Source organism: Bidens hawaiensis, unplaced genomic scaffold, assembly GCF_021521415.1.
Source record: "Bidens hawaiensis isolate Kalapana, Puna unplaced genomic scaffold, B.hawaiensis_p1.1 tig00037991_1, whole genome shotgun sequence".
NCBI lineage: Eukaryota > Viridiplantae > Streptophyta > Magnoliopsida > Asterales > Asteraceae > Bidens > Bidens hawaiensis.
The window spans coordinates 46,267-59,872 of record NW_027496638.1 but is presented as its reverse complement, the minus strand read 5'-3'; the positions used below and the strand labels follow the sequence as shown (position 1 = coordinate 59,872).

At 36.3% G+C, this 13,606-nt stretch overlaps 1 protein-coding gene across 1 annotated transcript; it reads left to right on the top strand.

Annotated features, from left to right (window-relative positions):
- Positions 1-7,890: 7,890 nt before the first annotated feature.
- On the top strand, positions 7,891-13,340 carry LOC143589869 (2-oxoglutarate and iron-dependent oxygenase domain-containing protein CP2-like). Its single transcript, XM_077070508.1, has 9 exons — positions 7,891-8,193; positions 9,259-9,306; positions 9,377-9,562; positions 9,634-9,784; positions 9,865-9,951; positions 10,680-10,804; positions 12,349-12,467; positions 12,965-13,076; positions 13,157-13,340. Exons 1-9 carry the CDS (start codon positions 7,894-7,896, stop codon positions 13,190-13,192), a joined length of 1,164 nt encoding a protein of 387 aa, XP_076926623.1. The 5' UTR covers positions 7,891-7,893; the 3' UTR covers positions 13,193-13,340.
- Positions 13,341-13,606: the final 266 nt, after the last annotated feature.

The window sequence follows — 13,606 nt, the reverse complement described above, 5'->3', positions numbered from 1 at the left end:
AAATGTTGATCGACGACGTCCTTCTTGAAGACTAAGAAACCCGAAAAATTCTGAATAGGGCGAAGTTAAAAAATTTCTTCGAAACAGTACTGTAGGCGAAGTTAAGGATAACTTCGCTTAAGTAATAACTTCGCTGGATTCTTCTTAAATTCGCGTGACTGGGCGAAGTTGAGAATAACTTCGCTCAGGGTAAGCGAACTTAGAAAGTAAGCGAACTTGAAGAAAACTTCGCTGAACTAGGCGAATTTGAGAAGAACTTCGCTGAGTTAGGCGAAGTTGAGGAGGTAGGCGAAGTTGTGAATAACTTCGCTTCTCCTTATATCTTCGCTGAAACCCTACGTATCCTGACGGCAACTTCGCCTGATGAACAGCAACTTCGCCTGACGAACTGAAACTTTCTGCAGATCTGAAAATCGAATTTTAACGACGATTTTGACGGTTTAAAGGCTTAAACACACTGGTAGGAGGCTAGAATGAGCAAAAACACCAAAAACTCGTCCCGGTAATACCCGAAATGGAACGAATTCTACACCCGCGTGAATATCCCGAACCACACAATCGAGCAAAGGCTCTGATACCAATTGTAGGTTCCCTGGACGGATCACACGAGATATCCCGATATACACAGGTGCGGAATCCCTGTGTAGATCGTTACGGACGTAGAATATAAGCTCACGAACACACGAACACGATACGAACAAACACACGTTATATTAATAACTCGAACCGTGTTACTTACAGCCTCTCGACCTCACGTCACTCGACTCAATGAATTACACGTAAACTGAACTATTCGATCAACTTAACCAACCGTAAACAGTAAACTGTAAACTATATAAATACACGACAACTTCGCCTCAGGCGAAGTTGTCTATAACTTCGCTCGTTCAACAAGTTCGCCTAGGCGAACTTGTCAACAAGTTCGCTTGGTTAACAAGTTCGCCTAAGCGAACTTGTCAACAACTTCGCTTTTACAAACAAATACACAAACAATATTACAGACTCGATTACAGACATTAGACATATGAACTACTGACATATATGCACCAACATACTTCTTTTGGCTTCTTGTAGTACTTGAGCGGTCTCAGATATACTCTTTCAGGTTCCACCTTCTGTCTTTCAAACCAATCATGCATTTCACTAGTAACCTCTTCTTCCTCCATAGGATTCCCTTTTTCCACTGGTATAGGATTCCCTTGACTGTCAAACTCCTGACTAATCATCTCTATTTCTTCATCGGAATCCCATCAAATTCTGGAAACTCCTGGTTCTCGTTAACGTAGCATACTGGTTCCTTCTCTAAAACTTCTTCCAAAAAAGGTTCACCCACAAATACCATATCTTGACTTTTCCTCTCATTCTCCAAGTCTTGCTAAACATTGAATACAAATTCTTCTTCAGTGACATTCAATAATCGTGCTATATCAGCTCGTGTCATCTTGATTTCTCCTTCTTCCAACTCAACACCAGTAGAAGAAAATAAGGAGGGAGGTTTAGATGATATCGGATCAACATCTAACACGTCCAACTTTTCATTACTTTATCGAGTTTGGATGTCTCCCCTTGTTCTAGTTCTCCCGTGATAGATTGCTCAACATGAGATACATCAACATCAGTTTAAGTAGCCGATGCAATCTCAATACCATCTCCTCCTCCAGCACTCGGATCATCTAGTGTTCGTGTTGACTTTCAAGCATTCTCATCCTTTGACTCCGTTTCTCATCGATTTAAGCATTATCAGGGTAAGTTGTATTCTGTAAAGTTGTTCATTATTACTCATTAGTCAATAACCCTCAATCAATTTATGAGATTGAGGGGAATTGACGTGTCAATTTGACTCCAACCCGTTTAAGGACATATTCGTCAACAACTTTTACCAATCGTTTTCTATTAATTCTGGTCTGAACCAACTTCGGTCCAAAATCGAGATTTTAAGGCTACTGACCAAAACCCAACTTCCAACTCGCTGTTCAGATTCTGGTCAGTACCAGCTCGCTTAAACGTTAAATATCTCATAACTGGAGTTCTAGATATCTGTTTGGATAGATTACAGCGGCTATGTTCTTGGTTTTAATCATAGTTTATTATCTCTAAGTTTCAGGTCTGTTCGGATTTATATCAGTTAGCACGTTAAAGGACGGTTCGTTCGTTTAATTGTGTTTTTATTCTTATTTCTCGCATACTCGCCTAAGCAATAAGATGAGATATCATTCCCCTTTAATTTTACTATTTTCAAACCGTTTTAGGGACATATGCGTATCTAATTCATCTTTTTATATCATATATATACACAAACTCGCAAACGTAAATATTGTGTGTATTTCAATTAAATGCCAATTGTTACTTGTTTAAGTGTTTACTTTATCGCATTCGGATAGGCCCATCATAATCACATTAAATGTCGCACCCCAACCTAACGGAAATGCCGGGGCTATGAGCATGATTGTTCACAGCTCAAAGATACTATCATAATAAAAATGACAATATCTATTAAGTTAATTATTTCATTCAAATTACAGTGCACAACTATTCATAACACAAATAAATAATTTAAAACAAATAATTCAATCAAGATAAATATAATCTTCATTAAATTTTCTATGGTCTTTTCTAGATGTCCTTTTCACGTCAAACTTCAATTCAAAGGCAACCTGCATATGTGTAGAAAATAGAGTTTGTCAACATTAGTCCTTGTACTTCATAAAATGCTCAAATATTGATATTTTTAAAGTTAAATCAAGAAATTAACAACTTGCAAAGTATTAAGTGTACAAAATGAAAATATATTAAGGGATATTTATAAATATTTGATTTTATTAATGACGAGGATCTGAAAATCGTTCCCGAATCGGGTTATAGGTAAACGAATACGGGTTTGAAAAATCCGAGATGTTACATTAAAGTATGATCATACGCCGTCTTAGTAGCCAAAGCCCGATTCACATGTCGATGGCCAACCGACACTCACATTTGTAAGCTAGTCATAGTAGCCAATGCCCGATTCGCAACGCAACGGCCAACTGACACAACTATTTGCTCATGGTTTGATTGATTTATACCTATGGTCGTGTTGTTGATAAAGTAGGGTGAAGGAGGAATGGAATGAAAAAAAAAGAAGGGGGGTGGGAAGGAATGGTTTTGATGGAATGGGATTCCATGTGTAATGAATGATTTCATTCCATTGAGCAATAAAACACCATTTTTTCCATTCCCATGTAATGAATCATTCCATTCTCACTGTCATTCATACATACCAAACGCTACTTTACATTATTTGCTTTGCTCATTTATCATTTATTATCTATCGTTTATTATATATATTATTATTAGTGTCAAAACTGGTGATTATCTCAATCAACCTGTGTTGTAGACAAATCTTTGTTTATTTTGTACACATATGCAGGTTATCAGTTGAATTGAAGTTAAGGTGAAAAACACATAGAGAGACTTTAGACATTAAAAATAAAGAATATTTAAATTTTGTTTTGTTTTGGATTATTGTTGTCATGCTTGGAATTGGTGCACATATTTGAAAATTTGAATTAAATAAATCAAATAGATATTGTTATATTTTACATTGTATGATAGTACCTTGTGAGCTGTGAACCAAGGTTCGCACTATGGAATTTCCGCCTTAGGTTGGGGTGTGACATACTGACTCTTTCACTTCTGCATGGTGGATTGTCTTCTTCAGAGGATTCGTCTTGGTCGTCCCGTGAGTACAACAACGTTCGCGGCATTATTCGACCTGCTTGTCTTCTCATTTGCTCCTTCAACTTTTTCTCGTATTCCACATTGATCCTCGGGTGGAGTTATATTAAGAAGTGAAGTGTGTCTAAAAAGTGTAAGAAGTAATCTAGTGCGTTAGATTTAGTGATCTGATGGTCTAGATGGAAAGTGTGTTTTTTAGGCGGTGTGTTTTATTTTAATACTTGTTTTATAACACTCTAATGGCATAATTGTCTAGTGTGTTGTATTATATATGGAAACAAAATTAAATTACAACACCAAAAACACATCGTATTCTATATTACAGTGTGTTTTAAAACACAACACCAAATATAAATCCATATTTCAAGAACACCAAGAACACTAAGAACACCAAGAATAAAAACACACTTAATAAAAACACACCAATAATTAAAACATAATTAGTATCAATTCTAACTTAAAAAAATATATATTAAAGAATAGCATATTAAACTGGCGACGTTTGACCATCAACCGCGTTAAGCCCACCGGATCCATCTTTAGTAATTTGAGGAGCACCACTACTTAGAATTTCCCCTTTGTCAATCCCCTTCAAAATAAACTGCCAAACAAAATAGCATGATTTTAATCCTATTACAAGTTTTTTTAAAAGTAATTACTATTTAACTTTACCAATTCTTCTGAAGTAGGTGAAGTAAGTGCAAGTGGCTCAAGTACTTCATCCTGTGTTAGTGAGGGCACTGGTATAACACCATCTAATATCATTCCACTGGCTTTCATATCAGTTATCCTGTACACATCAAGCAGTTATCATTCACCTCCGCTGTCACCACCACCGCCGCCACCACCTTACACCCCCACTCCACCACACCCGATTTAATCCGTCAGATCTACCCTATGGCGGTAGTGGCTGCCTGATGAGGAAGCAGAGAGAGTGGTGTTGTAAGACACTGTCATCTCTATCAGTCGCCGCCATAGCCAGAGATGATGAACTGGTGGTTTATTACGTTGGCTTTTTAGAGTGATGATTGATGATATTGGACGGATGATGGCTGGTCTTAGAATTCCTAAAAATAAATAGGGAGTATTGAGATAGAAGATAAATTAATTCCTAAAATAACAAAAAAAATATATGGACGATCTTACCCCTGTGTGTTATAATCCATTCAATGGCCAAGATTATTTCCTACACTTCCTAGGAAATATTAGCTTCTTATTCTAACCTTGCTCTTGATCCTCTCTTATTCTCTTTTTAACCACATCATTAGGTCTTCAAGGCCTACCGTCATTGCGGGACCTTTCTGACGAGAGGACTATGCTTATAAGAACCTGAAAGACAGGTCTTGTTGTGGTTGTTCAACCTCAATGTAATCTTCGTTGTTTCTGCCAAACAACTCGTTTCGCCTGTTATTTCCTTCCTAGGACCTATCTGTGTTGGGTCCTACACGGTTAAATGATGACGGTGTGGATGGAGGAGGGCGACCTAAGCTCATAAAGATCCTTTAAGATTCTACTGCTGTTCTAACCAATATGGATGGCGCTAGTGATGAAACACTAAGTTAACCCTTAGAAGGCTTAATGCAATATCTTGACCGATAGTGGATTGGTACAAATCTAACCCCGAGTAGGCTTAGATTAGTATTCTCCGGTGGAAGATTACCAACTAATCGTTATGAGTTCCGGTAGCCTTAACTTGCAAAACCGAACATTGTGAGCTCGTTACGAGAAGCGGAATATGGGAGGTCTTCTTGTAACTACCCTCTGAAGTGAGAATCAGTATGGTAAGTGATGAATAATTATTAGAGAGAATAATATTGAGGATCCTTTTACCATTGGTTCTCTTCTTGTATTTATAGCCGAAGGGTAGGAGAAGGATTTGGTCAGCTGTCCCACTCAATGGAACCTTTTAATCGTATGGCTAAGCATGATAGCGGTCCCTGATTGGTCAGACAGCTAGCATACGAAGATCTTTGTTGTGGGCAGGTACAACATTGGTCTTTTGTGATTGGTCCATCGTGAAGTCGTGGGCATTATAAGGATCTCGACCTGTGATTTAGGGATGGCAACGGGGCGGTTTCGGGGCGGGGAATGCCAATCCCATACCCGCCCCGGTTTATAAAACTCATTACCAAAACCGTCTAAAAACCCGCGGGGACTAAACGGGGAATCCCCATCGGGGATTCGGGGAAAACCGCGGGTATTCGGGGAACCCGTCTAGCATAAATGGTTTTTAAACGGGCTAAATTCCCCGTGGGGATCCCCATTTAACCGTCGGGTTCACCGTTTAAAACCCGATTGTAAGAAAATGATACAAAATTACAATACAATATTAATACACAAAAAGTTCAATATCCAAACACATTACACATACAAAAGACATTATTAATACATAAAAATGTTTATTTCTCCCATCACAACGGAAATTAACTTCATGATTGATCCTTCTTACACGTCCATACCGCACCCATTCAACCATTCAAACACTTGTCACGCCGGATTGCTATGATAATCAAACATTAACATATTAATTGGAAACTATATAAGAATCAATGTTAAACCATATTAAAATGTAAACGATAAACCATATATATATGTATTACCTCAATACCATCGTCACAATCATATTCAATAGTTTGGCAATATGCCTCGGATTCTTCTGAACAAGTTGCTATATTCATATCACAAAAGTCAAAAGTTTATATAGTAGCTAAGTTAAAAATAAAAAATAAAATGTTTGTTTACCTTTGATTTCATTCAACAACCAACTTTGGGCGCACATTAACGCTTCCAATGTTTTTGGATGAAGACGGCTACGGCTACAATGGATTGGGAAAGTAGGAAAAAGGTTTTAATTTTTAAACGGGTATATTGGGAAAATAAATAATAAATAATATATTATATATAAATATAAAAATTATATTTAATTAAACGGGTTTTAAACGGGTATACGGGGCGGGTATACGGGGCGGGTACAGGCTATACCATACCCGCCCCGAACCCGATTAACTTAAACGGGGAAAACCCGAACCCGGACCCGTCCCCGATTAAGTGTCCCCGAACCCGCCCCGTTCGGGGCGGGTTTCGGTTTTCCCCATCGGGTTTGGGTTTTTTTGCCATCCCTACTGTGATTGGTCTCTCTCTTCCCTGTCATATGTTGTCCTGCCTTTTATCACAACATGTCTTCCGCTGAACTCTTTGAGTTTGAGTATTAAGTATTTCTTCCGCTGAGGATACATATCTCTCTACGCGGAATATATTCTACATGGGGATGGTTATCTCCACCTTGATAGTACTTCCTTCATGGGAAGTATATCTTGCTCTGCAGGAGGTATTCCGCGTATGCGGAGGGTCCGTCCTTGTGTTATGTGGGTTATTTGGTACCTTACCTCCATAGTGAATTTCCAGGGTAATTAGGCATTTGGTGGAAAAGAAATATAAACTAGACAAAAAAAAAAACCAAAGAATCATTTTTGAATGGCGGCTTCGATATTTGTCGTCTTCGGTATTTGTTGACGACAATGATGCTCATCATTATGGTCTAGTCATTCTTGTAGTTATTAGTTAGTTTGTAGTTCAGTTAGTTAGTTAGTTAGAGTGGTGGAATGATCCATTTTAAATGCGCTTGATGTGGTGAACATAAAACCCATCAAACTCACATATCATTCCCCACTGTAAAAGAGGAATTCCATAAACTAACATTTGCTCATTGTATTTTGGTTGTCGGGTTCTCTCATCTCAAGAAACCGAACCACAACCTTGTGAAATCCAAAAATTATTTTGATGATTGCTCGTGCTCAAACAATATTTCTTCTACATCATTCTAATAATTAAACGGTTTTGATTCATAGTCATCGGTTCGAGTGGTTTTCACTTCCTCAAACTCGTTAAATCCGAAACTTGTTAAATCCATACAATAATGGGACACACAGTTCACCAAAGTTAGCCGGGCACGGCCGTGGCTAACTTTAAATATGAAATTGTTACCCACTTGATGCTTTATTTATGGACATTTGTAAAAACGAACATAAAGTAAAAGAACCATTGTTAACACATAAATATCTAATCAACCCTCACAGCAAACAGACACAACACAACACAACACAACACAACACAACACAACACCACTGAACCCTAAAACATGCATTAATCTCATCTCATCAAACAGTCACCAAATCCACGATGCCTGCTGACGGTACGGCCGATCGACGCACCGATTCACCATCATCTTCCGTTCCAGTCCCCAATGGCAACGGAATCGGCTCACTGCCAATGAACTCCAATTTCCGCCTCCGAGTGACCCCTCGTCCGGACCACCAGCCGGACACCTACGACGACGTTCAATCGGAGTTCAGCCCGCTGCTCTTCAGCTCGCTCGAGCGCTACCTCCCGCCGAACCTCTTGAGTGTTAATCGGGAGACCAAGTATAGGTACATGCGGGAGGTGCTGTGTCGGTATTCGACGGATGGCGAGCGTAATCGGGTGAGTTTAACGGATTTGGGTGTTTGTAGATAGCATTGTGTGCCCTAGGTTTTGAAGTGTTAGCAGTGGGGTTGGTACTAGCGATTTATCAGATTGGAATTTTTATGGAAAGTTTCAAATATACATATATATGCGATACCAATATTTTTATTTATAACTTTTTCCATTTTGATCGATTTTGGCCAAATAGGGATTAATTGGCGACTGCTCTTTGGGGTAGCGATTAATCGGATCGAAATTTATATATAAATTTTTCAATTTTGACCAGATAGCTATTAATCAGAGACTAGTCGGTGGGGTAACGACTAGCGGTTAATTGGGGATTAATAGGGATTAATCGGATTGAAAATTATATATAAATTTTCATATATATAAATATGTGTGTGTGCGTATAATATGGGGAGGGTTCAATGGGGAACTCTAAAAAAGTGTGGAACTAGGGAACCATGCCTTTTACATGTAAAAAAATAAAATAAAGCTGGATTTCACATGTAAAAAATTAGTTTTAGCATAATCTTTTTTTTGAGCTTTTGCTTATAAATACATGTAGAAGTCATTCCAATAAAAAGAATTTGTTAAAAAAATATATTTTTTTCACCTTTTTTAGCTGATTTTTTATAATTTTTTTCTTATGAAAACGCTTCTATATGTGTTTATATGTAAAAGCTCTAAAAATATTATGTAAATGTGTTTTCACATGTATAATGAAATTTTTATTATTTTTTTACATGTAAAAGGCATGGTTCCCTAGTTCCCAACTTTTTTGTGATTCCCTTTTGAATAGCCAAGCATTGAACTATATTTTTATGCATGTTATGTAGTCATATTGAATATAACTGTTAGTTCAAGTGACCACTATCAGTTTTCAGTATATAGTCATGATATACCAGTTATTATGTACAAATTTTATGATCTTGGTTCATTATCATAGTAAATCTGGTCTCAGTTCTCAAACATACAATATGCTCATATAGTGCTTTCTCTTTTGTATGAGTATTGTTTTCAAGACTTAAATGTTAAATCTATTGCAACAACTAATCATTTTTTATCACTTTGTTTCAACAGGTCCGCAAGCACCGAGAATACAGACTGAAAATTACATCAAGCTATCAGGTAAACTTTGAGTTGTCTTCTTTAATTATATTCTTTAGGTGTAATGTATCATACACTTCTTTTCTTGCAGCCTTTATATAGAGATTTATATAAATTGGACGCCCTAAACTTCTTTACGCCATCATTCATGAGAGCATTCAGGGTCGAAGATCACCTCCGAGAAGGAAGTATTAGAAGTATAATGTCTGAACCCGCTCCAGGAATTTATACGTTCAATATGCTGCAACCTCGTTTCTGTGAAATGTTGACAGCTGAGGTATTATCATCTACTCTGTTCATGCCACCTGGCGCAAGACATGCTAATTTTAAATGTATTTTGTAGTTTAGGTAGAAAACTTTGAGAAATGGATTCTTGAAACAAAATTCAGAGTTATGCGCCCGAATACGATGAATAAATTTGGGGCTGTTCTAGATGATTTTGGAATGGACGGTATGCTTGAAAGCTTAATGGAAAATTTCATAAGACATATCTCAAAAAGTAAGCTATACGAAGTAATATTATTTAAGTAAAAGCAGGCCAATCATGTCATCATAATTGTCGTTTTAAATTTTGTGCAGTATTTTTTGCTGACGTTGGAGGATTTGCACTTGATTCACATCATGGATTTGTGGTGGAGTATGGTTTTAATAGAGATATTGAATTGGGTATGTCATCTCTTCATCGATTCACGAACGGGACATGTTTGTGTTTGTTTTACCTTAACTTTACAGACGATCGAGCATGAACAATTAAACAAACGGGTTTTTCTTGTATGTGTTAGTTTGTTGAGAAAATAAGTGTGCTCTTGTTCACCTATGTTTGTTTATATTCGTTTGTTAAAGAGTATAAACAAGCAGTTGACGAGCGAACATAACTAAACATAGATGAACGACCATAACCGCGTGAACGTCAATTAGAAGTAAAGGTGAACATCAATTTGTCGTGCCTAAAAAGTAAATAAGCTAAATTGTAGCGGTAACAAGTTTAAATAATATATAAACGAACATAAATGAACGAACTTAAACAAACGTAAGCTAATGAACATAAACGGATGTTCACAAACATAAATGAACGAATGAGACTTGCGTTCATGTTTGTTCGTTGAACTAAATGAAAATTTTTTTTGTTAATGTTCGTTCGTATTAACGAACTTCCTGCTGAACTTTTAACGAACAGTTCACTGAATGTGTTATTTGTTTACAAGCCTATTCTGTGACATTTTTGTTTCTACATTTAACCACCAATATACATGTTATCCGTTTAGAGTTTATCAACTTCCATCAAATTAGATATCTTAAGTACAGGGACTATAATTGTCAAATGCACAAAGTCCATTTAAGATATTTCCAACGTTGATACCTGAATTTGTGTAATTTCCTTTGCATCTTTTTAGGGTTCCATGTAGATGACTCCGAGGTGACCTTGAATATTTGCTTAGGTAAGCAATTTTCGGGTGGAGAGTTATATTTTAGAGGCGTTCGATGTGATAAACACATGAATACAGAAGCACTACCTGAGGTACATATCATCTTCGTATGAATTTTTTTGTTTAAAATTTTTTTGAGAATTTCATATATATCGTTACAAACTTCTTAAATAGAATATTTGCCCTTCTTTGTTAATTTTTGTTATTTGTGACAGTTTTACCCTTTTTCCATATATCCTTCTTTAACCTTTTTTTTTTAATATTAAATGATATATGTTGATTTTTGCTCAAGCAATAACACCAAAATATTCTTGTAAGATGCTTATATATTTTTTAATTTATATACAGTATTATCTTTTCTTGTATTCTTGCTTGTTTTCCCGTCTACGTGTATTGCAGATTTGTAATAAGAAACTTTACTGGATTAAATAGTAAAAAAAACATAAGATGAAATAATTTATCAAACAGGCCACATTTATAATAAAATCATCTTTTTTGGTGGTAGTTAACCCTGGAAAATAATAAGCAAGTATGTTATTCTTCTGTTTAATAGAAATTCTCCCAATTTATAAAGATATTTAAAGAAAAAACAAAAGTTAAAATGATAGATATTATATTTTGAGGGAAATATTGTTGATAGTAAATATGAAATCATAAGGTTAAAAATAGTAATATGAAAATTTGAAGTTTTAAGAAAAGTAAGGGCAGAATGGTCATTCCTCAAAATGATTTTAATGAATTGGGCAAATCTTAGGGTGCGTTTGGTTCGTGAAATGTTTTGGAATTGGAATTTGCACATGAATCGGATTTGGAATAATTTAAACATTTCAATAGGAATGGGAATTTGATGGAATTGGAATCTTAATTCCATTCTTGATGTGTTTGGTTGGCCAATGAATTGGAAACAATCACCCCGACCCCCACTATCCCCCCCCCTCCCACCAACCCGCCGATGACGCTCACCGTTTCTACCAGTCCCGGCCCGCCGATGATCCAAACTATTTTAAATTGTTGCGGGTTTTAGGCGGGCTGCATCGGCTCGAAACGCTGCAGGTGGTTGGCAGGCCAGTTTGGGTCAAAACGTTATGGGTCGATTCGGGTCGAAACATTGCGGGTCATCGTCGGATGGGTCGAAATGTTGCGGGTCCTGAGAGGCCGATTTGGGTCGACGGCAGGTCGGGTCAAGAAGATGCGGGTCGGTTACGACATCAGGGACCGGTTGAAGATTCCAATGAGTTTACTTGAATTCCTTCACGTGGTGGAAGGATTTTGAATTCCTATATTTAAAAGAATTTGAAGGATTTCATTTACAATTTCTGTTCCTTTGCTAACCAAACAAATCAACAATGGAATTAAGAGTCCAATTCCAACAAATTCTGTGAATCAAACAATTTGAGAGTTGGAATTAAGATTCTCATTCCATTGAATTCATGCCAACCAAACGCACTCTGATAGTTTAACTAGCTTTTAAGGGTATATATGTGATATTTTAAGTTTGGGTTGGGCATACCTTATATTTCATAAATTTGTAAGGGTATAAGTGAAATTTTCTTTTTTTCGCCCTTTTTTTATTTTTGCTTTTAATGTTAATAAGCTTGGCTTAAACCATGACAGTTATTTTAAATTGAATTGATAGGAGATATTTGATTACTCTCATTTCCCGGGGCATGCTGTTATCCATAGGGGTCGCCACCGACATGGTGCCCGGGCTACTACAGCTGGCCAGAGGATCAACTTACTGCTCTGGTGCAGAAGGTATATATATATATATATATATATATATATATATATATATATATATATATATATATATTATACGGGTTAGATTAGAATAAAAATCCACTTGAGTTGTGAAAACTCTAAAAACCCATTCTCAACCACATGTTTTTAATTAAGGATTAAATCTTGTTGTCCACAATTAAAGTTAATAAAAAATGTTAAAGTTTATTTACACTTTCTCTCTCATGAAAACATAAATAAAAATTAGTAAAAAAATGTAAAAAAAATAACAAAACATTTTTTTTAATGTTTTCGATGTTTTGTATTAAATGTAACAACATATATTAGATGTAACCATAAAAAAAAACGATGTTACATAGGGTTTTCACAACTCAAGTGGGTTTTCATTTTATACTTTGCCTATATTATACTATGTAATGTTTTATATATATATATATATATATATATATATTACTATGTAATGTTATTATTTATTTTATTTATATACGTATTTATAGTTTCTTTGTTTGCAGTTCTGTATTTAGAGAGTTGAGGAAACACCAAAAGGGTTTTGTAAGTTGGTGTGGAGAGTGTCAAAGGGAGAGGCGAGAGCGCCTTTATCAGGCCGTCAATGCAAAAAAAGTGGTACCAATTTTTAAGTTATTTTTATCTTTTTCAAAAGGTTTAGTTCAAACTGTTTAAATCATTTTGTTTCCATTTTGCAGGAGTTGTTCAGAGGTCAAGGAGAAGGTGCTTCTTAATTAGATATTGGAAGTGGTTTGCTATTGTTGTGTTTCTAGGTTAGTGTATATTTGGACCCTTTTTAAACCCAAATCGTATTAGTGGGGCCCGTTAGCGTGTACTTGGTTTCAGCTTGAAGTTAAGTTATTTTCAGTTATGCTTTTAAACACCAATAGATATGTTTGAATTTTGATATTTCATTAAGCAACTACATGATAGTTGAAGTGGTACATGCTTAGTGTAGTTATCTTATCATATCCCCCAAATCGTATTAGTGGGGCCCGTTAGCGTGTACCGCTACCTTGGCTTTATCTCTTTCTAACGGTTGTGGCAACTCATCCGGTTCGTCAAAAATTAATTCCGGATCCAACTCGTTTAGATTAATTTGACAACGACCATCGGACATGGGCTGCGGCGGTGATTGATCGGCCGAA

Bases quoted from the DNA above. Each gene is read 5' to 3' on its own strand.
- LOC143589869 (XM_077070508.1), top strand. From the start codon at position 7,894: ATGCCTGCTGACGGTACGGCCGATCGACGCACCGATTCACCATCATCT. The intron at 9,952-10,679 runs GTATGTCATCTC...GCATCTTTTTAG, and splicing joins TAATAGAGATATTGAATTGG to GGTTCCATGTAGATGACTCC. The intron at 10,805-12,348 runs GTACATATCATC...TTGAATTGATAG, and splicing joins ATACAGAAGCACTACCTGAG to GAGATATTTGATTACTCTCA.